Source organism: Thamnophis sirtalis, unplaced genomic scaffold, assembly GCF_051295495.1.
Source record: "Thamnophis sirtalis isolate CommonGarterSnake01/CBP01778 unplaced genomic scaffold, rThaSir2_p1.2 scaffold_15, whole genome shotgun sequence".
Taxonomy (NCBI): domain Eukaryota; kingdom Metazoa; phylum Chordata; class Lepidosauria; order Squamata; family Natricidae; genus Thamnophis; species Thamnophis sirtalis.
This window is the reverse complement of record NW_028261395.1, coordinates 40,875,176-40,899,781: the sequence shown is the minus strand read 5'-3', so window position 1 is coordinate 40,899,781 and position 24,606 is coordinate 40,875,176. Positions and strand designations below refer to the sequence as shown.

Below are 24,606 nucleotides of genomic sequence, written 5' to 3'. Positions count from 1 at the left end.
TAAGAGTGCATTATTACGGCTGCAATAGTTGATGGAGTTGACAGAGATGGCCAAATGGACTATGTCAGTGTTTCTCAACCTTGGTCACTTGAAGATGTCTGGACTTCAACTCCCAGAATTCCCCAGCCAGCATTTGCTGGCTGGGGAATTCTGGGAATTGAAGTCCAGACATCTTCAAGTGGCCAAGGTTGAGAAACACTGGACTATGTCAGCTTTGATAAAAGAAAAAAAAGCCCCATAATTACTTTAGTTTCTACCGTACTTGGAAACCGCTTCTGCACTTTGTGCTTGAGGTGGGGAAAAAACGAAATGTTGATTTTGAGCTTTACCAATAGATGTGTTGTTATAGAAATTGCTATTTTGTTACTATTATTTAAAAGAAAAAAGTAGAGGTTTGATATTACTATCTTATTGTACTGCACCAAAGGGAGTCGTGAGTCAATGCCTTTTTTTTCTTTTCCCCTTTTTTCCCTACACCTTTCCCTTCCCTTTTCCCTCCCCTATTTTTCTTACTATTTGTTTTTGCATTTTTGTGTTTTACATTATTAACTGATTAAAAAGGACCATTTGGGAAAAAGACTGCAGTATTAAATTCCTTCCGGTGATTATTTTGCTTCAGAGCAGCTGTATTAAAGTTGGTGGCGATTATAAAATTTAAATGTAGCTGTGCCTAAAGCATTTGAAAAGAAAGGGAAAAAGAGGCTTCATTACAGAAGCAGGCAAAACTTTCTCACCTCTCATGGAAAATGCCCTCTGATTTAAGGCAAAAAAGAATCCTCTACCCCAGTTCCAGTCACTGCTCACCTACTTTGTTCCAGCGCCAGTTGTTCCTCGATTGTCCCAGCTTTGTGGCAGCCATCTTTAGGCTGTCTCTTCTCCTTGCCGTTGCTGAAACAGCTCTCAGACAGGAGAGCTGCGACTCTCTGCGACCTCACAGGGTGCCCCTCTTTGCTTCACCGCCCCTACAAGGCGACTTTGGCTCTTCTTGGAGCCCACAAATAGGGAGAAATCAGCACAGGGAATGTGTATTCCCTGTGTCTGATATCGCCACGACATCAACTGGAAGTGAAAATACCCTCTGATTTGTGTGGCTCCACCATTTAGCCAAGATCTGCTCCCCTTTACAAGGGAGAATACTTGGGGAAATATTCTCTGTCTGACCCAAAGTGTAAGTGTGTGTGTGTGTGTGTGTGTGTGTGTGTGTGTGTGTGTGTGTGTGTGTTCGTTCCTAACTTTTATTGTATCAATGTATCAAATACAAGGAAAAATAAAAATAGGAAATTAAGATAGAGAAAAAGAGAGGAGAAAAGAAAATAATGAGGTACAAGAGGAAAAAAGCAAAAAGCGTTGACTTCCGACTCTTTTTAGCACAGTACAAGATTACAACATTCCAGCCCCAACTTTTTACTTTTACACATTAGTACAGGGGTCGGCAAACCTAAACACTCAAAGAGCCATTTGGACCCATTTCCCACAGTAAAGAAAACACTGGGAGCCACAAAAGTCCTAACCGGAAGGCCCCTGTTCAATTGTGGACCTGACCGGAAGTTCAGTTCCCCCACCATAGAGTCTCCTCCTAGTGCGGCGTACTTTTTCCTCTACCTGTCATAACCGAAAGTCCTATCAATTGTGGAGACAACTGGAAAACGCTCCCCTTGCCATAGAGTCGTCTTCTGGCACACTGTGCTTCTCTCCCCCCTCCCACAGGAAGCTCCTCTCAAAATTGTGCGTGACAGAGCCGCAGCAGAGGGAGGAAAGAGCCACATGCGGCTCCAGAGCTGCACTTTGCTGACCCTTGCATTAGTATATAACTCGCTATTTCTATGAGAACAGATTTATCTAATCGGCAAAACCAAAGTCAATATTTCGGGGTTTTTGTTTTTTGTTTTGCATCATAAGCACAAAATCCATAAATATATTCTCTTTGAATAAAGCAATTGATGTAAACATTTCTGCTTTATCTTCTTGCCTTATCTTTATCTTTTGTATTCTCTAAGCATAAAAATGCGTTCCCTTTTTCCTTCCCAAGGACGGTAGCGGCCACCAACATGAACGAGACTAGCAGTCGCTCTCATGCTGTCTTCACCATAGTTTTCACTCAGAAGAAGCACGATGCTGAAACCAACCTTTCCACCGAGAAGGTAATCTTATTTTGTCCCCCTGGAAAATAGCCACGGGAATCGATCCTTGCAATGGATCCAGAGCTGCTGGGAGACTCTGATAGCTGTTTTTCAAGGAGTAGGATAGGAAGGAATACCATACATCTCTTGGATAATCTTTGGAAAACTCATCCCCCCATTTTTTTTTTTAAAAAAACCCACCTTTTCTTGAGTTGGATATACCGTATTTTTCGTAGCATAAGACACACCTTTTTCCCAGAAGCACTCAAATATGGGCCCTTTTTTGGTGAAAACAGAATGTGTGGAGGGTTCGGGAGGATGGGGAGGGCAAAAACGGGATGCACGGAGGCCCAACCCCCTTTTTTTTCTTGTTTTCCTCCTCTAAATCTAGGTGTGTCTTATAATCTGAAAAATATGGTAATTAAAATTCTAACGGGAATTGCATGTTTAAAAAAAACGCACATCCCCAGTGGGAGAGAAGCTTTCCAGCCTGGGATAATACTTTGGAAAACCACAACAAAAAGCAGAGCATTTATTGAGCACTGTATATCCATGAAGGCTGTACTGGCCGCATGGAACATTATGCAATCCCGGTCCTGTTGGATCCTCTCACATTACAACCATCTGATCAGTTGTTTTTCCTCTGGGTCTTAGTCCTGAACGCTCCCTGCCTCTTCTTTCCAGGTGAGCAAAATCAGTCTGGTGGACCTCGCCGGGAGTGAGAGAGCTGATTCTACTGGTGCCAAAGGGACTCGATTAAAGGTATAAGCTCCCACGGATGGGGTCTTTATGGCAAATGGGCATTATTCTTCAGTTTGTGGGAAAGCTCCCCCCTCCTCCTCCACCAGTGCCTGAAGTTGCCCTCTTGATCATGATCTGAGCAGTGTGATTCCTTGATGGGCTCTTTTGCCCCGTTTTCGGAGAGACCAACTCCTGCCCCTCGTCTTCAAAGCTCCTGCTCTAACTTAGGTTTCCCCAGCAGCACGAAGCCAAGTCCTAGTCCCGATAAACAGTGGATTGCAATGCAGGAATAAACAAATTGTCTCCTGCAAACTCCACTCCTCCTTCGCTCCTCTTTTATGTCCTCTGGGAGGGGCCATCCACCGTCCACCTGTGGCCTTACTCCCAAGTCGACCCCAGTTCTTTAGCTGTTCCCTTCATCTGGCAACACTGCGCATGTGCACGCTGGGAACAGGCTCCAACTGTTCTTGTGCCCCACTGATCTCCGACTCTGAAGGCAGCTGGTAACTGTCAGACAGTTCCGGCCCCCTCTCTGCCTCGGACACAGAGCCCTCATCAGAGCCTTCCCTAGACTCCAGGACTGGCCCATCTTCCTCCCCAACCTCCTCACTGTCCAAGTCTGCTGCCAGCTCTGCTGGCCTCAGGCGGGCCACAACAACTCCCTGCCAGCTTCAGGAATGTGCTTGAAGAACTGACTGTTGTCCTCTTCAGCCATTGTTTACTGGAGACCCGACCCCTGGGCAGATCCAGGCATTAAGATCCCTGCTGCAGTTGAAATCAATCAACACCCAGCCCGCTTAAGGACAGGGAAGCAAGGTTGTGTTTCCCCACTGTCTGGCCTTTGAGCAATGTTTGTTTCCCTCTGATTCCCATTCCAGGAAGGAGCAAATATCAACAAGTCCCTCACCACACTGGGGAAGGTGATTTCAGCCTTGGCGGAAGTGGTAAGTCCAGATTTTTTGGAGCTCCTTAAAAAAGAGGGTTGCTCATTGGGGCTTAGTCCCAGGTGAGACGTGAAAGGGACATTTGTTTCCAGGAGTCGTGGGTATGGGTGTGTGTATGAGAGAGAGTGGGGGGGGGGGGGGAGAAAGAGAGAGAGAGAGTATCATGTTAACAGATTTAGGTTTTATCTCGGTGATGGCTAACCTTTTTGTCATTGCATACCAAAAGAATGCAATGTGCTTGCGACACAAACATCCCTGTGCGCTCCCCCTCTTGCTCATTCGCATGAGACCACCCCCTGCGCTTCCCCTCCCTGCACATATGCATTTGACCCCCACTCCTAGTAGTCCTCCCTGAAGCTTCCTGGGAGCAAAAACGGGCTGCAGGGGAGAAGCACTTCCCCCCACATTCACCCTGCCCTCCATGCATGAGTGCGACTCCTGCGCATATGTGTGTGTCCCCCTGTGCCTGCACATGCACCTCCCGCCTGCTTCACTTCCAAACTCAAAGTCACAAGAGTGATCAATGCATGGATGGTGCAGCCTAGCAGCTCAACCCAGATCTACTACTCTACTACAGGTAGCCCTCGACTTACAGTTGTTTGTATTACCCCCCTCCCCTGGGTTTGTTAGCTGCCCTGAGTCCCTCCGGGAATAGGGCGGCATATAAATGAAATAAACCTAACCTAACCTAACCTAATAGTCATTCTTATAGTGCAAGGGTCACCAAGCCCCAGGCCACAGCCTATTCAGAACTGGGCCCTATGCGTGGCAGGCCAATGTGCCCATGTGTGGATGCAGCTCGATATGTGTGAGCAGTGGGTTAGGGTGCATGCACATGCGTGCCCAGCTCAACTTGCACATGCCCTTCGTGAACTCCCCCTTTCCCGGGGATGGCCTTCTTGCCTATCAAGACGCTTCCTTAATGATGGATCTTGGGATCCCGAGAGGTGGCATGCGAAGAAGAGACTTCTTAGCGGTTTCTTACAGGGGTTTTTAGATCAAATTTTAAGGGGGGGCGGGGGTTTGATCCGGATGTCTCATACAGGCTTGGGGGGGGGGGGAGTCTGCCAGGGCACAGGCCAGAGCTAACTAATGGATACCGGGTCAGGAGTGCTGGGAAGGGTTGGGATTCCGGGGGAGACATTAAGCCATTCCATGGGGGGGGGGGGGTCCATCTCTACTGTTTGTGGGAGAGGCAGATATGGTGGGGGCCGAGGGCCAAATTATGTTCAGGGGATGCGGGTTCGCAGCTTAAGAGCGATCACGTGTTCTGACCCGCATCACCCTTCTCGCACCCCCGGGTGTTTCACCAGCCGAGAGCCCAGAGCAGGAGTGTGTGTGTGTGTGGTGCTGGTTATTAGGGAAAGTCTCAGACCTCAGGAGGTCACTGTGCCTCAGATAGGCCGGTGTGGGTCCCTTTTTGTGAAATGGGGCCTTGGAGTCCAGGTGGGCCTTTTTGTTACGTACCTGTCTCCCTGCTATGTTTCATCAGCCCTGCCCGAGCTGCTGGATGCAGATTGGCGGTTGATTTCCCCTGATGATCCCCCCTGATGATCCTGGGGGATTTCAATCTGCCTTCCATTGGCGAGACATCCGAGTCAGCTCGGGAGTTCATGTCTTCCATGACGGCTATGGACCTAATTCACACCCCACCCATAACAGGGGACACACGCTCGACCTGATTTTTGTCTCTGGGCAATGGATGAATGATCTAGATTTAGGGGATATTTCTATCCAACTCTTGTCATGGTCTGATCATTTCCTCATCAGGCTTGACTTCCATACTGCTATCCCTCACCGCAGGGAGGCGGAACCGACTAGATGGTTCCGCCCCAGGCGCCTGATGGACCCTGAAAGGTTCCTGATGGAGCTTGGGACTTTTCCTGAATTGTTTGCTCACAGCTTGACCGAACCACTGGTTGCCCGTTTTTTTCCGGGTGCGATTCAAGGTACTAATTATGACCTTCAAAGCGCTCCACGGCTTAGGCCCAGGGTACTTGCGAGACCACCTACTGCCACCAGTAGCCTCCCACCGTCCAGTGCGATCCCACAGAGTTGGCCTCCTCAGGGTGCCGACGGCCAGACAGTGTCGGCTAGCGACCCCCAGGGGGAGAGCCTTCTCTGTGGGAGCGCCTTCCCTCTGGAATGAGCTGCCCCTGGAGCTTCGTATAATCCCCGAACTCCGGTCCTTCCGACACGCCCTAAAAAGTTGGCTTTTCCAGCAAGCCTGCCTGGCCTGAACAGAATAAAATAAATGATTCATTTAATTGTTAATTTTAATCTAATTTTTAAAATTGTATTGTTAATATCAATTGGGTTTGTTCTTGGATACTTTATTTAATATCCTTTTTAACTTTTATAATGTGTTTTTTTAATGTTGTACGCCGCCCTGAGTCCTTTGGGAGAAGGGGCGGCATATAAATCCAATAAACAAACAAACAAACAAAGCCCATGTGCACAGAAAAAGAGCTCGTAAAATGGGGAACAGCTCGCTTAACAACTGCCTTGCTTAGCAGCGGAAATTCTGGCCTCCCTTGTGGTCTTAACTCGAGGACTACCTGTATTGGAACTTGGTATATGTGGTGGGCTAATCTTCGCCCCATTTATCTGGCTAATTTTGAGTTGGTTTAAAGCCCTTGCTGTTTGTTTGTTTGTCGTGCACAGCTTCTGTCCACCCTGAGGCTTTTCATAGCTACCTGTATCCTAGAGTTATGATATGGATGGCTTGCATTTTTTGGGTGATGGGAGGTAAGACTAACAGGTGTGTTTCTTTGAGGGAAATGATAGTGGAGCTTTGTCTGTGATTCTTCGTTACTGATTAAAATTCCCTGTTTGGGGTTCTACCTCACTTTTATCTTCTTTTTTCCATTCGCTGCTTCCAAAACTAGGATAACTGCACCAGCAAGGTATGATGGGTGAAGAGTGGTCACTGAATGTGGTAGCCTGTAGAACAGTATTTCTCAATCCTGGCAGCTTGGAGATATGTGGACTTCAACCCTCAGAATAGCAATAGCACTTATTGTCAGGGTTCAAATAACATCCGAAAGTAAATTCGAGTCAGAGGCAAAGGATTCCTCAAAGTTCCAATTGATTAAGAGAGACATATTGGCACATCTGGGAAAACCCAAATCTGAAAGCTTCCTGGTTTTCCCACCCAGTTAAAAGTTCAGGATTTTATCCCCACACCCACAAGTCCATCACATGGTCCAATCATCCACTGCCATACTGGCAGCTTCCACCAGTTTCGTCCAGTTCTGGTCATGTGCAGAAGGGCAAACACAAAGAATGACCTTGGCTTTCTAGAAAGGATGTTGTTATGGCTACATATCATCTAACTCCGTATAATTCCCCTCTCCCATTTTCCCACAATAGAAGATGCATAGTAGAATAATAGAAAGTGTGGCAGGCCAAAGACCAAAAAGGAAAGATGGCTGCAAGCCTGATACTTATACCGTGTTTCCCCCAAAATAAGACAGGGTCCTCATTTGACCCACCTCGGAAGGACCAAAGGCTGAGTCAACCTTCCCTAGCCAGCATGCAAACTGGAGAGCATGCAAACTGGAGAATTGGGAGAGTTGAAGTCCACACATCTTCACGTTTCCAGGGTTAGGAAACACTGCTTTAGTCCCTGTTGGTTCCTAGCTAGCCATGAGCTTCTAAAGAAAACACAGTCCCACCCACCTAACCCTCTCTCGCATTCCAAGCGTGCCTGCTTCAAAGATTGGGATGAGCCCGTTGGAAGAAGCCACAGATTCTTTTTTTATTGTGGTTGCTCTCTGACTGTAAATACAGTCAATCTCGATTGATCCGTGAGGGCAGTGGCACCCTTTGACTGAGAGTAAGCCTCCCCTGTAGGAGTGAAAACTGTTTTGCTAAGGAGCACAACTCTGGACTAGCTTTCTCGAAGCAGGCATGTTGGGAGCAGCTGGAGATACCCTGCCCCTTTAAAGAAAATGTTCTTTTCTGCGGTATTGTCTTGGCATGAGCAAATTTTTCTATATCAAAGACAGTCCTGCAGAGAGCATTCTCTGCTTCAAAAACGTGTGATTGGATCACACGTGGCTCACTTTAGGTGTCTTTTAATATCTGGGCTGTAGTATGTAGCATGTAGCATATAGCATATGCGTTGATATATTATATGACGGAGATGCAGTGGCTCAGTGGCTAAGATGCTGAGCTTGTCGATCAGAAAGGTTGGCAGTTAGGCGGTTCGAATCCCTAGAGCCGCGTAACGGAGGGAGCTCCCGTGACTTGTCCCAGCTTCTGCCAACCTAGCAGTTCGAAAGCACCTTAAAAAATGCAGGTAGAAAAATAGGGACCACCTTTGGTGGGAAGGGACCAGCGTTCCGTGAGCCCTCGGTGCCGAGTCATGCCGGCCACATGACCACGGAGACGTCTTCGGACAGCGCTGGCTCTTTGGCTTTGAAACAGAGATGAGCACTGCCCCCTAGAGTCGGGAACGACTAGCACATATGTGCGAGGGGAACCTTTACCTTTATATGCATTCAGGCATACGTAGAATAGCAGTCTCTCCCTCTTTCTCTCTCTCTCTAAAAGAAAAAAAAAATCCAAAAGGAGTTGGATTTTGTTTCTTTGTTTTGAAGCAAAGCATCTGTTCTCGATCCTGATTAGATTCATCGGCTGCCTTTTGGCTCACCCCTCACAATTGTGGCCAGGATCCAAGCCCACATGCACATCCGAGACAAGGCTCCCAGTCGTGTGTTCCTGGAGGATCAGCCCTTCCGTGCTATAAAATCATATTTTTACAACCATGATTTTAAGGCCAGAAAATGTGTTTCCTTCTTGGCAAAGGAAAACTCAGTTGGGTGGGAGGGAGGGGGAGAGAGAGAGAGAGAGAGAAATATAGGAAGAAATATATGGAGCAAAGCTGGCCTGGCTTTGTTTTGTCCCACAGTTCCCCGTTTCTGTCTGCTGAGAAATGAAGAAAATTCTATCCAGGAGGGCCTTGTAATTTGGATAATAAAATGTCCTTATCCTGACAGATGTTTTGGGAAACACTTCGGTGCATTGCAGCAGATCCTTCCTTCCTTCCTTCCTTCCTTCCTTCCTTCCTTCCTTCCTTCCTTCCTTCCTTCCTTCCTTTTTCTTTCTTTCTTTCTTTCTTTCTTTCTTTCTTTCTTTCTTCTTCCTTCTTCCTTCCTTTCTTTTTCCTTTCTTTTTCCTTCCTTCCTTCCTTTTCTTTTCCTTCCTTCCTTTCTTTTATTTTTTCTTCCTTCTTTCTTCCTTCTTTCTCCCTTTTTCCTTCCTTTTTCCTTCCTTCCTTCCTTTTCTCTTCCTTCCTTTATTCTTTCTTCCTTTCTTCTTCCTTCCTTCTTTCCTTCCTTCCTTTTGTTTTCTCATCCTTCCTTCCTTTTTTCTTCTTTCTTTTTTTCTTTCTTTCTTTCTTTCATCTTTCTTCCTGCCTTCCTTTCTTTTTCCTTCCTTCCTTCCTTCCTTCCTTTCTTTTTCCTTCCTTCCTTCCCTTTCTTTTCTCTTCCTTCCTTTCTTTTATTTCTTCTTTCTTTCGTCTTCCTTCCTTCCTTCTTCCTTCTTTTCTTTTTCCTTCCTTCCTTCCTTTCTTTTTCCTTCCTTCCTTCCCTTTCTTTTCTCTTCCTTCCTTTCTTTTATTTTTCTTTCTTTCTTTCTTTTTCCTTCCTTCCTTTCTTTTCCTTCCCTCGTTTCTTTTATTTCTTTCTTCTTCCTTCCTTTCTTTTGTTTTCCTTCCTTTCTTCCTTTTATTTATTTTTTTTTCTTTTTTTTCTTCCTCCTTCCTTCCTTTCTTAAGAGCGTCCTTCTTTTTGTCTCTAATTCCTCTTCTAAGATGGGGCTTGCCATTTCCAGTTTTCCCCTCTGTGCCAAAACCAATGGGCAGCTTCAGATCTTCTGCTTCTCTTAAGGATAAAAAAAAAGTTCTTAGAGCAGTGGTGGGATCCTCCCGGTTTAACAACCGGTTCGATGATTGCACAATTTGTGCGCGCACAATTTGAAGAAATCTTGGTTTCTTTGGAGGAGTAACACAGCTGATTCACACGCAAATCAGCTGAGAAGATAAAGGTAGGAAAATAGCCTGGGATGGTGGGCCCATCTGATCGTTGGAGCTACCGGTTCACCCGAACCAGTCCAAATTGGTAGAATCCCACCCCTGTCTTAGAGTCTACTAAAGTGTCCCCTTCTTAGGAGAATCGCCGTAGCTCCCTATCGCATTCTGTGGAAGTGGCAGGCCACCAGCTTGGATACCCCCCTCACTGCAAGTGTCTTTTACGATAACCATCCCTTAAGTGCAAAATGTCCTTTTTGCAGAGTAAGAAGAAAAAGAAAACGGACTTCATTCCCTACAGGGATTCTGTGCTGACGTGGCTACTTCGGGAAAACCTAGGTATGAAGTTGAGATAACCTTTTCCTTTCGTTTTTTTAAAGTTTCACTCCCGAATAACTAGCCATTATTTTACACGCGGTAGACCTCTCTGCAAAGAATGGCCCTGTTTGGTGAAGCAACAGGCTTTATAGGCCATAACGTTTAGATCCTCTGTCTTTGAAGCCTGGACTTTGGTCTTTTAAAAATGTCAGTTTAATCAGCTGTGTTTTCCAAGCAAGGATCTAAAGCACTATGACTCTGGAGTGGAACAAATTCTGATTGTAACTTTGCACTGGTCATCTGGGACCAAGAATTTGCAATTTTCTTTCATAGACTTGGCCAATGTAAAACTAGCGTTCACACAACTCATCAAACTGTAAGGTGACTTGTCTCTTTTTGGCAACTCTGCTAATCTGATTTTCAAACTATGGTATATTTGGTAGCGGGATGTGGAAATGCAACCAACTTTCGTTGGTTTAGCTAACCCAGAAATGAAACCCAGCTTATCTGAAATGGGATTCTAATTCCTCTTCTGATATTCAAGGCGACAGATATCAACCTTTCACAATGCTGTTATGATACCGACATGTGTTCTGACCCCCCCCCCCTTCCGACCTGCAAATCACCCAGACACAGGCTTGGCTGTTTGCCACTCTTTAATCACGGCTTTATCAACTCCTTTGGCTGAAGGCCCAGACACGACTCACATACAAGACTAGTTGAAAATCCAACAGGCACAGATACACGACAGACAGAGTATTCCAATACTGTTTCAAACGGTTGTATCTTGCAAATGACCCCTCCCCACTTCTTTACTTATATAGTCTCTTGGGAGGGGCCAAACCACAACCACCTGGGCTTAATTATCGTCTCTGAGTCTGCCTCCGCAGCTGGTGCTTCCGTTTCTCTGCCCTTCTTTGTCTGGCGTCAGGAACAAACTGCCTTGAATCCTCCCCACTGCTCCATGCCTCAGGTGCCTCCTGGTGGCCAACCAGCCTCTCTGGTCCCTGCTCTGAGTCTGAAACCTGCCCAGAGTCCTCCACATCTTCCCTGGCAGACTCATATGTTTCTTACTATCTGATTCCATCAGCAGCTCAAGCGGATCCTGCTGGGCCACAACAGACATATATTTTTTTTTAAATCCCTGCTTTTAGTGGCCTTCTCACATCCTGACGATGGGCTAGATCAGTAATGGCGAACCTTTTTGGCACTGAGTGCCCATGCTGGAAGGCATGTGCATGCAGGTACATGCGCTGGAGCACCAAAAACCTGAAAACCAGCTGACCTGTGCGCACATGCCTGTTTTTTTGCCATTTTTCAGACCATTTTTCGAGCCATTTTCAGGCCGTTTTTGGGTGGTTTTCATGCCAGTTGTTTGGGGCATGAAAATGCCCCCCAAATTGCCTGAAAACACCTCAAAGGCAACGTAAAATGCCACCAAAACATCCTGAAAAGCCCCCCAAAGCCCCCAAAGTGGCCTGAAAAAAGCCCGGAAAAAGGTCCAAAAACGGTCTAGTTTTGGGGCGTTTTTCAGGCTGTTTTCTGGGGCTCCAGTGCTCGCAGGGACCAGCTGGCTGGCGCACATGTGCATGCCGGAAACCAGAAGATCAGCTGGTGATGGTGCGCATGCCCACAGAGAGGGCTCTGCGTTTCATCTCTGGCACAGGTGCCACAGGTTTGCCATCACAGGGCTAGATAATTATGATTATAATTATGGTGGGTTTTTGCTGAGTCTTTTCACGATTTGGCCTTCAGGGTTGATCTTCCTTGATCTGATTGCATTTCTGCTTTCTAGGTGGCAACTCCAGAACGGCTATGGTGGCTGCTTTGAGCCCAGCAGACATCAACTATGATGAAACATTAAGCACATTAAGGTATTGAACGGGATTAGAAAACGAGGGGGTTTCTCTTCCATATTTTCTCCCTTGTTTTAGGCAATGCGACTCGAGTTTGTAACCACTCCCAGAGATGCTGGCTGGGGAATTTTGGGAGTTGAAGTCCACACATCTTCAGGCTGATCTACATAAAACCCTTTGGGAGTAGTAGTGAAATCTACTGTATTTTTCAGAGTATAAGATGCACCTTTTTCCGCTCAAAAAAGAGGCTGAAAATCTGGCTGCGTCTTATACACTGAATAAGCCATTTTTTGCCTACTGAAACCCCACCCCCTTCACCAAAATGGCCGTGCATAGCCTTTAGAAGCTTTCAGAGTGCTCCTGCGGTCTGGGGAGGGCAGAAATGAGCAAACAACGGGCTCAATTATGCCCCCCAACCCCCAGGAGCGCACTGCAAGGCTCCTAAAGGCTATGCATACCCTTTTTTTTAAAGAAAAAAAATGGGCCGTTTTTTTCTCATTTTGGGGGGGTCCACCCCCCAGGGACCGTTTTCATGAAAAATGGGCCATTTTTGGGAGGTCTGCAGAGTGCAAAAACTTTTTTTTTTAATTTGCCTCTTCAAAACCTTGGTGCGTCTTATGCTCCGGTGTGTCTTACACTCCGAAAAATGCGGTAACTTTTTCCCCCACCGTTTCTGTGGGTGTGGCTTGGTGGTGGGGGTTCATGTGACTGGGTGGGCGTGGTCAACTTTTTAAAGCATTTTTTTTCCTACCGGTTCAGGCAAATAGGCAGGAAAAAATGCTTTAAAAAAAAAGGCAGGGGGGGGGGAGAAGCTTCCAAGGATTGCACAGCTCAACTGTGAGCGGAGTGATTGTCGAAAGCTTTCCCCTCTGCTTTTTAAAGCATTTTTTCCCCTGCCTAGTCATCTGAACTGGCAGGAAAAAAATGCTTTAAAAAGTGTGTGTGGGGGGGGGGGGGGGAAGCTTCCGCTGCTCACAGATGAGCTGCGTGATCCCCGGAAGGTTTTTTTTTTTTTACTACTGGTTTGTAGAACCAAGGACAATTGTCCCTACCAATTACCTCCCAAAGACCCATTAGATCACACAGATTAGGCCTCCTCCGGGTTCCGTCTACTAGCCAATGTCATCTGGCCACTACCCGGGGGAGGGCCTTCTCTGTGGCGGCTCCGGCCCTTTGGAACGAGCTCCCCGCAGAGATTCGGACCCTCACCTCTCTCCAGGCCTTCCGAAAAGCCGTTAAAACCTGGCTGTGTCGGCAGGCCTGGGGTCGATGAGTTCCCTTCCCCTCTCGAATCGCGTGGCTGTTGGTTGTTTTAAATGCCCTGTACTTTTTGTAGTTTTTGTGTTTTTCCCTCCCCCCCCCCTTGGGTTTGTGCGCCGCCCTGAGTCCCGCTGGGAATAGGGCGGCATATAAATAAAATGAACCTCGAACCTCGAAACTACTGATTTGGCCGAACCGGGAGGATTTCACTCCTGTTTGGGAGTCTTATCTTCCGAGATTCTTGACCATTGCCAAGGGATGGATGTTTAAACGTACATTATTGCTGTTGTTTTATCTCAATAAACCAATCTGTCCAGATACGCCGATCGGGCCAAGCAGATCAAATGCAACGCAGTGATCAACGAGGATCCCAACGCCAAGCTGGTGCGGGAACTGAAGGAAGAAGTCACACGGCTGAAAGATCTACTTCGCGCTCAAGGGCTTGGAGACATCATTGACAGTAAGTGGATGGATCCTGGTTTCTCTGAAGAAGGTCACTTCTTTCCTGTTGCATTTCTGGAAGAAAAATCTAGCCTTTTTGGTCAATGTGAGGGTTCTAGCAAAGAGGCAGGGATAGCTTTAACCAAAGTTCATGTGCAGTGGTGGCCAAAATTGTGGAAACCTTTTGGGAAAAGTGTATTTTTGAGGCTTGATGGCTAATAACACTTTTCTTTTGGAGTTTCAAGATCATCATATTCTACTGATGGAATGACCTGGGAATAGCTCAACCTAATTGAAAATCTATGGAGCCGATTAAAGAAACTTGTTAGTCAGAAGCGACTCAGCAATAAAAGCCAGTTAATAGAAGCAATCATTCAATCTTGGTTTCACATTAGAACAGCTGCAGAACTGAGAGACTTGGTTCACTCCATGGGAAGACATTGTAAAGCCATAACTCGTGCTAAAGATTACCCAACTAAGTATTAACTGACACAGTGATAATTTTTGTATATATCTAATTTTCTCTATGGTGATCATTTTTGCATTTTCACTTTTCTTCTTTATAACCACTATTCTAATAGCAAATCCTTCATAAAAGTTATTGTATTACATTCTTGATTAAGTTATCTTTCCATTGGTATATAATCATATGGTACTACGCCAAAAGAAAGTGGCGTTATTAGCTAGTTTTAGAAAATACACTTTTCCCAAAGGGTTTCCACAATTTTGGCCATTACCGACAAGCCTACTCCATAATCTCGGGTTGGGACATTGTTGATTTATTCACCCAGTTGAGCATTAAGCAGAGAAGAGGTTGGAGAACCTTCTGTCTAAAATGGAATAGGGTCTCCTGCTTAAGCAGGGGATTGGACTAGAAGACCTCCAAGGTCCCTTCCAACTCTGCTATTCTGTTATGTGTTTCTTTCCCTGGACAGAATTAGAAAGTCTTCCAGAAAAACAACTTCCAGGATAGCAAGCTTTAGTAATAGCTTGTTCCTGTAACCTTTTGTTTGAAGAGTAGGTTGTAGCTGTCAGATCCAACAGCCTGAAAATGCCCTCCTAGAACCAAACAGAACAACCAGCGTTTACATTTTCATCCCTCCCAGAGTCGGTCGGACAAACTAGTTCACGGCAGTTTCATTTGCCAAACTGAGATTTATTCCAGCACAACGTAAGGTGCCAGGATTTACAGCTTTCTATTATCTCTTTCTATTATGATGATGATTATTATTATTTGTTGAAAGAATAAAAGAAAAAGACTGCACAAGGGCAGACTAGATGAAAGAGGGGGAAAAAAGCCAAATAGAATGAGTAAAGTATGGGAAGATTGCCAGATATTTGACTAATATGTTCTAGTACATTATTAAAAGCTTAGAATAGTACAAGACGTTTTGCATCCATTTTCTAATCAAAACATGTCTCTATTAAACTTTAAAGTTAATGCAACTGAAAATTTAGAGAGAGAGAGAGAGAGAGAGAGAGAGAGAGAGAGAGAGAGAGAGAGAGAGAGAGAGAGAGAGAAGATAAACACTTCATTAAAAAATATTGTAAATTATATGTTGGTTACTCTTTTCTTGAGTCTTCCATAGCCATAGCACTTAGATTTATATATCACTTCACAGTCCTCTCTAAGCAGTTTACAGAGTCAGTCTCTTTCCCCCAACAATCTGGGTCCTCATTTTACCCACCTCGGAAGGATGGTAGGCTGAGTCAACCTTGAGCCAGTCGGTCAAGATGGAACTCCTGTCAGTTGGCAGAATTAGCTTGCAATACTGCATTCTCACCACTGGGTGTGAGGGAGGGAGGGAAGGAAGGAAGGAAGGAAGGAAGGAAGGAAGGAAGGAAGGAAGAAAAAAAAGAAAAAGAAAGATAACAATAGCACTTAGACATATACAGCTTCATAGTGCTTTTACAGCCTTCTCTAAGTGGTTTACAGAGTCAGCCACTTCCCCCAACAATCTGGGTCCTCATTTTACCCACCTCGGAAGGATGGAAGGCTGAGTCAACCTTGAGCCTGGTGAGATTCGAACTTCCAAATTGCAGTCAGTCAGCAGAAGTACTGCGCTGTAACCACTGTGTAAGAGAATGTTTCTTAAGCACAAATCAAATAGCAATCCCAAATCATAGAGGATTCCCCTCCTCCTTCCTGTTATGGTAACAAATTAGCTGAAATTGTTGAATTTGAAAATCTGACTTCCTTCTTTTTCCATCAAGCTTTTCCTTTTTCTCACATCATGTCTCCTGTTAACCCAGAGTATTTTTATCCTTCTTGTGTTTCCCCTAACCTCGTTTCTTCAGTCGATCCGCTGGACGATTTCTCGGGAATTGGATGCAAATGTGTGTATTGTAGAATTAATCCATTCCCCCCCCCCCCCAATCTTTGGCTTCTGCTGAGTGGGCTGCATTTGAACTTTACACTCCAATTCCTTACAGGGAAATCCCAGGAGAGCGTTAGAGAGAGAGAGAGTATGAAATCATCTGACAGGCCTCTGATAAACATTAATTATCTGCTGAGAAACTGGGTGAAATCAAGGACCTCTATTTTAAATCCCTTTTATGCTCGAACTACCAATATTTGGAAACATAATAAGTGGAGTGGAGTGGAGTAATTGATACCTATCTGCATTATATGTGTATGTATCAAATATTCCTATTTGTTTCAAACCTTGGCAGTTTAACGGTGGGAAATTTAAAAGTGCAAAGTTTCATTCAGTTCAGCAGTACATTATCTTTTACAACCCCCGGTATGCCCAAATATGGGAGGAAGATCACTACTTCCATTCTCTGTCCTTCGGCTCGTCACAAGAGACCATCCAGGCAGAAACCCCTTTTTTTTTATATTAAATATTTTTAAATATTGGGTTTCTGCCTGGATGGTCTCTTGTGACGAGCCGAAGGACAGAGAATGGAAGTAGTGATCTTCCTCCCATATTTGGGCATACCGGGGGTTGTAAAAATCAAATAGATACCTTTCACCCTGGCTTCGCTGATAACGGATAAGAGCCTGTGGCCTAATGGCTAAGATGCCTGCCTAGTATGTAATATAGCCCGGGTTCAAATCCCAGTAAGGGTATGGCTAGCTGATGAGAGCTAAATAGCTTGAAATAGATCTATACTAGTCTCCCTTTATTTATTTATCAGCACAAATACAACAAAATGTAACAAAAAGGCAACAGCAAAAATATTGGGTTTCTGGGTCTCCATTTTAATGACCTCGGAAGGATGGAAGGCTGAGTCAACCTGCAGCCTATTGAGATTTGAACTGCCAAATTCCAGGCAGTCGGCAGTCGGCAGTCGGCAGTCAGCAGGAGGAGCCTGCAGTACTGCATTCTAACCACTGCACCACCAGGGCTCATCTGAAGTAGCTGAAAAATACAGTGTTTTTTTGTTATTTATTTGAATATTGATATCGAGACAGCTGTCTACTGGGTAATGCCTTTTTAATTAGATTTCCCCCACCCACGGCTCATGTTTATCTAAACCCATCCTTACCCAAGGAGGATGCGGTGGCTCAGCGGCTAAGGTGCGGAGCTTGTCGATCGGAAACGTTGGCATTTCGGCAGTTTGAATGCCTAGTGCCGCATAATGGAGTGAGCTCCCGTGGCTTGTCCCAGTTTCGGCCAACCTAGCAGTTCGAAAGCATGTAAAAAAATGCAAGTAGAAAAATAGGAACCACCTTTAGTGGGACGGTAACAGCATTCCATGTGCCTTTGGCGTTGAGTCATGCCAGCCACATGACCACGGAGATGTCTTTGGACAGCGCTGGCTCTTTGGCTTTGAAATGGAGATGAGCACCGCCCCCTAGAGTCAGGAACAACTAGCACCTATGTGCGAGGGGAACCTTTACCTTTACTTTTATCCTTACTCCTCTTGCTAATAGAAAGGTGGGCAGGCTGAAAAACCATAGGCTTCGCACAGAAAGCCTTTATTTAGGTTTCCTCGGTAGACATTAAAAAAAAAGTCAGGGGATTTGCAAAACTGCTGAGTGCTGTTTTCAAGGCCTCAGCCTGCCCTGACTGTTTAAAGCAAGAAAGGCAGAAGAGATCTATTGGTCATCTCCTTGAATGCAGAGAATTGGAAGTGTAATTGATCTAATAGTCTCTTTTCTGGCATTGCCTTTTTTTAAAAAAAAAAATCCAGTATTTCTGCCCCCCTCCCTCTTTTTTTAATGCTGCTTTCAAGCTTGACAGCTTTTTTTAACTCTTGATTTTTAGTATTTGCAGCAAGCAGCAGCTTTTTGGGGAGGGTGGGGCTATGCATGGGCTAGCTGTGTGTGGTGGTCTGTGACAATTGTGTAGCCGCTTTGGCGTTGGTAAGCCTTCCTTGCTCTCCAGTGGATGCATGAGTTGCTCCAGGGTGTGTGCGATTTTGCCCTTTTCTTGGCTTGCCGCCCTGGCGTGTTCGAATGGCGCTCTACTCTCAATCCTGCTCTTTTTCTGAATTTGCAGATGGCAGTTTTTGAACCCACTTGGAACATAACTACTGGGCTCTTGAGAACAGAAGATGTCTGGGAATGAAATGTGAAAATATCTGGATGCAGTTTGGGAGGGTTGGGAAGAATTTAGATATGTTGGTTAGAACAGAATCATCATTCCATACATACCCCTATTCTGGCAACCATCCAGGATATACCAGAACGTTCAGGCATAGCACTGAGAATAATATTTTTCTAGGGCCGGCTAAGTCTAAAATTACATTCTTCCCCTTCTTGTAAAAACGGGATTTTTCAAAAACCCTGCACCATCGCCTATTGCAGCGATGGCGAACCTTTTTTTGGCTCTCGTGCCATAAGGGGGGGAGCACAGGGTGTGTGTGTGCATGGGCGTGCCGTGCCCATCATGCAATGTATGACACACACACCCAGTGCGTATGCGCGCATGAGAGCCACTCCTCCCCATTTTTTGCATGCCTTTTTCCTCCTCCCCAGGCTCCAGAGGCTTTATAGGAGCCTAGGGAGGGTGAAAAAAAGCCTCCCCCCCCCCCCGGAGGCCCTCCAGAGGCTTCAGGGACCTTCAGGAGGCTTCCCTGAAGCCTCCGAAGGGCAAAAAATGACCCTACAAGCCAACTGAAAGTCACTTCCAGTTTGCTGATAGGGCTGGTTTAAGCCCTCCGGAGGCTTGACTTAAACCAACCCTACGAGCAAACCGGAAGTCCATTCCCAAACTTCCAGTTTCCCATAGGGCCGGTTTTTATGCGCTCCGGAGGCTTCAGGGAAGCCTCCTGAAGGTTCCTGAAGCCTCTGGAAGGCTTCAACCGACCCTACGAGCAAACCGGAAGTCCATTCCCAAACCTCCTGTTTTCCCATAGGGCTGGGTTTTATGCGCTCCGGAGGCTTCAGGGAAGCTCCTATACCTCTGGAGCCTGGGGAGGGCGAAAAATACCTTTAAAAAAGGTTGAACTCAGCTGGCCAGCACGTGCAGGGGATGTCTGGGAATGCTCATCTGGGCATGTGCAGAACGCAGAAAGTCCGTGGTGACGTCTGGGTGGGTGGGTGGAGCCTCGCGCCCCTGCCACTACTGGTTCGCTCGAACTGGCAGAATACCACTTCTGATCGGAACTAGACCCAGATAAAAGAACAGGACACCTAAAAGACTGAACCCTTGAGAAAGCCAGCTGTTGACTCTCTTGAATTTTGTCAGAGACTAGCTGAGCCAGGGGGAAGGAGTCAAGTAGGGAATTAGCCTGGAATCGTTACATAGGCATAAGAGAAGAAGGTCCAACCCTCCTTGAATGCCATTGGACTTTACCTAGTCTTGCTCAGGTGCAAACCACCAGTCTGAGAAGATTCCTGTGAAATAGGCATAAGCAATAAAGTAACTAATTGAATTCTTCAGGCCTGGATCTGGTTGTTTGCCTCTGAGAAAGGTGGATCGAAGGGACCATGTTTCAAAACTTCAAAACTGCCATCCCAGAACTATTATATCTCTGTCTGTTTGCTTTTTGTGCGCTTTCCTCTGATACTGGTGTCTCCTCCCTCTCTTCTTTCCCCTTTCTTCTGCTCCTTTTTCCTTTGCCTCGCCTCTCCCTTCTGCTTGTCTGTCTCTCTCTCTCCCCCTTTCTCTCTCTCTCTCAGATCTGAAAGATTTTCAGAACAATAAGCACAGATACTTGTTAGCCTCCGAGAATCAACGTCCTGGCCATTTTTCCACAGCATCCATGGGCTCGCTCACCGCATCTCCATCTTCCTGCTCTCTCAGTAGTCAGGTGGGCTTAACGGCCGTCTCCAGTATCCAAGAACGGATCATGTCCACGCCCGGAGGAGAGGAAGCCATTGAACGTCTGAAGGTAGGGCGGCTGGAATTGTCAAATGGCCAGAGAAACCCATCTTGGCTTAGCCCAGAACCTCACCTGGCCAACATCTGTTAGAGTGTGTGGCATGAATATATCTCTTTAGAACAGAGTTTCCCAACCTTGGCAATTGTAAGAGGCATGGACTTCAACTCAGCATGCTGGCTGGAGAATTCTGGGAGTTGAAGTCCATATATGTGTACACACACACACACACACACACACAGACTGCCCTGCCCTCTGTGGGCCTTGCTGCACCCAGCTGACCTTCACCATCTTCCTCCTGTTCCCAATGAGTTGTGCCCAGCCTAGCCTAAGGCAGCTGTTGGTCAGGCTCACGCCATTTTCCAAATAGGATGGGATGGAATAGGAATGGGACACTTTATTCGGCCTAATGTGATTAAACACACAAGGAATTTGTCTTCAGTGCAGAAGCTGTCAATAAGAGTTGCCAAGATTGGGAATCCTACTTTAGGACACGGACCATTTGATATTTTCAGAAGTTATTGAGGGAAGGGCAGTTAATAATAATGTTGAGAGCCAGTTTGTTGTCATGGTTAAGGCACCAGGCTAGAAACCAGGTGACTGTGATTTCTAGTTCTCCCTTAAACATGAAGCCAGCTGGATGTCTTTGGGCCAGTCCCTTTCTCTCAGCCTAGGAAGGAAGCAGGGCCAACCACTTTTCAAAATCATGCCAAGAAAAGTTGTCCAGATAGCTTAATAATAATAATAATAATAATAATAATAATAATAATAATAATAATAATAATAATAATAATAATTCCGAAAAACTAGAACAAAAGCCAACATCGGCTGAACAACCGGCAGCTGTGATTTCACATTGTAATTGATATGCAACAATAGCAATAGCTCTTAGATTTATATACCGCTTCACAGTGCTTCACAGCCCCCTCTCAGCAGTTTTAAGAGTCAGCCTCTTGCCCCCAACAATCTGGGTCCTCATTTGACCCACCTCGGAAGGATGGAAGGCTGAGTCAACCTCGAGACTGGTTGTCAGGGTTCTAAATAGCATCCAAAATTAAATCAGAGTCCGAGGCAAAGGATTCCTCAAAGTTCCAATTTATTAAGAGAGCCATGTTGGTACATATGGGAAAAGCTGAATCTGAAATCTTCCCGGTTTTCTCCACCCGGTTGAAAGTCCAAGCTCTTTCCCCTCACACCCACAAATCCATCACGTGGTCCAATCTCCCACTGCCATGCTGGCAGTTTCCACCCATCTAGATCCGGTCAGGTGCAAAGACAAAGGATGACCTTGGCTTTCTAGAAAGAATTTTGTTATGGCTACATAGTACAATCCCCCCTCCCATTTTCCCACAATAGAAAAAGCATAAGCAGAATAATAGAAAGTGTGGCAAGCTCCAAAAGAAAAGATGGCTGCAGGCCTGACACTGGTGAGATTCGATCTGCCAAACTGCTGGCAGCTGGTGATCAACAGAAGTAGCCTGCAGTGCTCAACTCTAACTACTGCGCCACCACAGCGCATCCCAGTGGTGGGATTCAAATAATTGAACAACCGGTTCTCTGTCCTAATGACCAGCTGGGTAGGCAGGGCTTGGTGGTTATGTCTCTGGGTGGGTGTGGCCAACTCAATGTCACTCACGTCGATGCTTCACCTTAGCTGTTACAACGTCATAAGGGTTAACCGGAGATGCAGTTTCTGTAAGCAGGGCAATAAAGATTAGGCTAGAAACAACACCAGAATGTTTCCTCCCTGCCTTCCTTACAGGATTAGCCCTGTAAAGTGGGGAAAAAACCAGAATGAGATTTCTTCCAACAACCGGTTCTCCAAACTGCTTATAAAGTTAAGAACTGGTTCTCCCGAACAGGTGCGAACTGGCTGAATCCCACCACTGGTTCATCCATAATAATAATAATAACCATGACACCCCATCAGAAAAGAGGAAAAGCAATCATCTTACCAAAGCATGATATAAAGTCACTCCACTAGCATTGTTCTTGACAATATATATATATATATATTTTAACCAACAAACAACACAACTCGAGCAGGCAGCAAAGTTAAAAACGTCAGCGGGAATGGCATTGTGAAGGAGTTTTGGCGGCTTCTGATTTTTTTTTTTAAAAAAATCTTTCTTGGATGGAGACGCCCCCTCCCCTACTTCCTACTTAAGGGAGACCTCAGCGTGGCCAACAGAATTAAAGAGAGAACCCCCACCCCCCCACCTCAACCCATAGTTAAAAGCCACCCTTAGAATTCCCGTATTGGCCGATCTCTCTAGGAGTCATTGTTAAACTGTCTGTAATGCGGGGACTTAGAAGCCGCTCATTAAAATGTGTGGCTGCAGCACAGAAAATGCCCTACTATCTGCAGACAATGGAGCCTTTTGTCCGGCATCTGTGTGTGCTGAGCGGCTTCCAAAAGCCACAACAGTGGAGGACTTTATCTTTGGGACTTGTCAGAGCTTCCCTCCTCCCCCCCCCCACCCTTGATTCCCCCCCCCCCCCCCGGTTCGGGCTTGTGAAGCAACAAGTTGGCTGGGTGTGGATTTTGAATGCTGCCTTTTTTGCACTTCCCCTCCCCTCCCCTCCTCCCCCATGAGAAACTTGGATGGGCTGGATGCCTACCAAATTTAGGCATTTAAAAAAGGAAGTCGGGTGGAGGGCAAAAAAAAAGTTCTGGTTTCTCTCCACCTTTGGCTCAAGGTGGAAGCTTTGGATCGCTTTACAATTTTACAATAGCAAGAGTTGGAAGGGACCTTGGAGGTCTTCTAGTCCAACCCCCTGCCTAAGCAGGAAACCCTACACCATTTCAGTCAGATGGCTATCCAACATCTTCTTAAAGACTTCCAGTGTTGGGGCATTCACAACTTCTGGAGGCAAGTTTTTCCACTGATTAATTGTTCTCACTGTCAGGAAATGTCTCCTCGGTTCTAGGTTGCTTTTCTCCTTGGTTAGTTTCCACCTCTTGCTTCTTGTCCTGCCCTCAGGTGCTTTGGAAAATAGCTCGACTCCCCTCTTCTTTGGGGCAGCCCCTGAGATATTGGAAGACTGCTATCATGTCTCCCCTTCCTTTCATCAGACAAGACATACCCAGTTCCTGCAACCGTTCTTCCTATGTTTTAGCCTCCGTCCCCTAATCATCTTTGTCACTCTTCTCTGCCCTCTTTCTAGAGTCCCCACATCTTTTTTACATTGTGGTGACCAAAACTGAATGCAGCATTCCAAGTGTGGCCTTACCAAGGCTTTATAAAAATGGTATCTTGATTTGCAACTGTTTGGGGTATGCTTGGTGTTTTCATCAGTATTCACAGCGGCACTTCGGCTGCGACGAGCTTCGAAATGCCATTAAACCAAACCAGGCTGTGAATGTGTGCAGAACCCCATATTGTTTCTTGTTCTGCTGGAGTTGTCCATCCTGGGGGGAAAAAAGGCTCGCGGGCATTTGACTCTTCTGCTGCTGCTGCTGCTTAAGCATTCCCACCCCGTTGTCATGGTTTATCTCCTGCCTAGCCGATCTGTCTGCGAGCGTAGCCTCTTTTTAAAAAAAAAAACTGCTGTGAGTGGCAGAGAAACAGCTCTGTTGACTATCCTGCTCAAAAGAGAAATTTCCATTCCTGTGCAAAGAAGCGAGTCTTTTGTTATATGGCTGGCTGAAGATGCGATCGCGGGTGGGGGGAGGGTTTCAGCACTTGGAAATATCACAATGCTAATGTGTTTCTAGAAACCTCTCCACCCCCCCCCTCCAAAATATGGATTTTTGTGGCTCTTGGGGACATTTACCTACCATAGGCAAGGCAGATAATTCACAATTTGGTTAAACCAAGATGTCAGGGTTCCAAGTGACACCCCCAATGAAGGAAGACTCTGAGGCTCGAGTTTCCTCAAAGTTCCATTTCATTAGAGATGTCCTATTGGCACATCTGGGAAAACCCGAATCTGAAAGCTTCCAGGTTTTCTCCACCCAAATGAAAGTCCAAGTCCTTGCCCATCACCCACAAGTCCGTCACATGGCCCAGTCAGGCACTGTCCAAAACTGGAGATGCCTCCCAATCACCTCATCACAGCTGCAGGGCAAGACGTCCTTGACTCTCTGAGAAAGAAATATTATTTTGACTATATATCTCCCATACTCCATATAATCCCCCCTCCCATTTCCCCACAGTAGAAAAGGTGGCAGGCCTGAAGGCCCAGTATAAAAGATAGCTTCCAGGCCTGACAGGCTGCCCCCCTCCAGCAGAAACGCGTGTCCTGACACGAGGAAGAGAAAGCAAAATAGCTGGTTGGACCGAAAGACCGAAAAAAGAAAGACCTCGTACATGGAGGCTAGAGATAGTTAGAACACTTCCTTCAGCAGTAAATCTGAAAATCCTGAAATGGGATTGTTGTCCTGCCCAGATCTCCACACCAACCTCCTGTAACTAAAAGATGTTGGCCAACTTCCCCTCCTGACCTTGGATTTTGCGCGAGCATTTGTGATGAATATGTGCAGGCTCAAGGAGTAACAACAATCTGCCTCCAGTAGAGTGGGACAGTGGTAGTATTCAGCGGTTTTGGGCAAACTGGGAGTGGAGACGTGCGGGTGGGCCGCTCCAGCGTTATGCTGTCCTATTTAGCCACGT

At 46.0% G+C, this 24,606-nt stretch overlaps 1 protein-coding gene across 4 annotated transcripts in view; it reads left to right on the top strand.

Annotated features, from left to right (window-relative positions):
- The window catches only part of KIF1B (kinesin family member 1B), a 135,050-nt gene that overhangs the window by 37,673 nt on the left and 72,771 nt on the right, over positions 1–24,606 (top strand). For 3 of the 4 annotated variants that reach the window (XM_087701979.1, XM_087701978.1, XM_087701977.1), the window contains exons 7-13: positions 2,030–2,141; positions 2,805–2,882; positions 3,740–3,805; positions 10,106–10,181; positions 11,956–12,034; positions 13,594–13,736; positions 19,869–20,002. In XM_087701979.1, coding sequence (XP_087558105.1) covers positions 2,030–2,141; positions 2,805–2,882; positions 3,740–3,805; positions 10,106–10,181; positions 11,956–12,034; positions 13,594–13,736; positions 19,869–20,002 — 688 coding nt within the window. Of the gene's footprint in view, positions 1–2,029; positions 2,142–2,804; positions 2,883–3,739; positions 3,806–6,693; positions 6,712–10,105; positions 10,182–11,955; positions 12,035–13,593; positions 13,737–16,015; positions 16,055–19,790; positions 20,003–24,606 lie in introns of all 4 variants that reach the window. The other variant, XM_087701976.1, reaches the window with a different exon arrangement.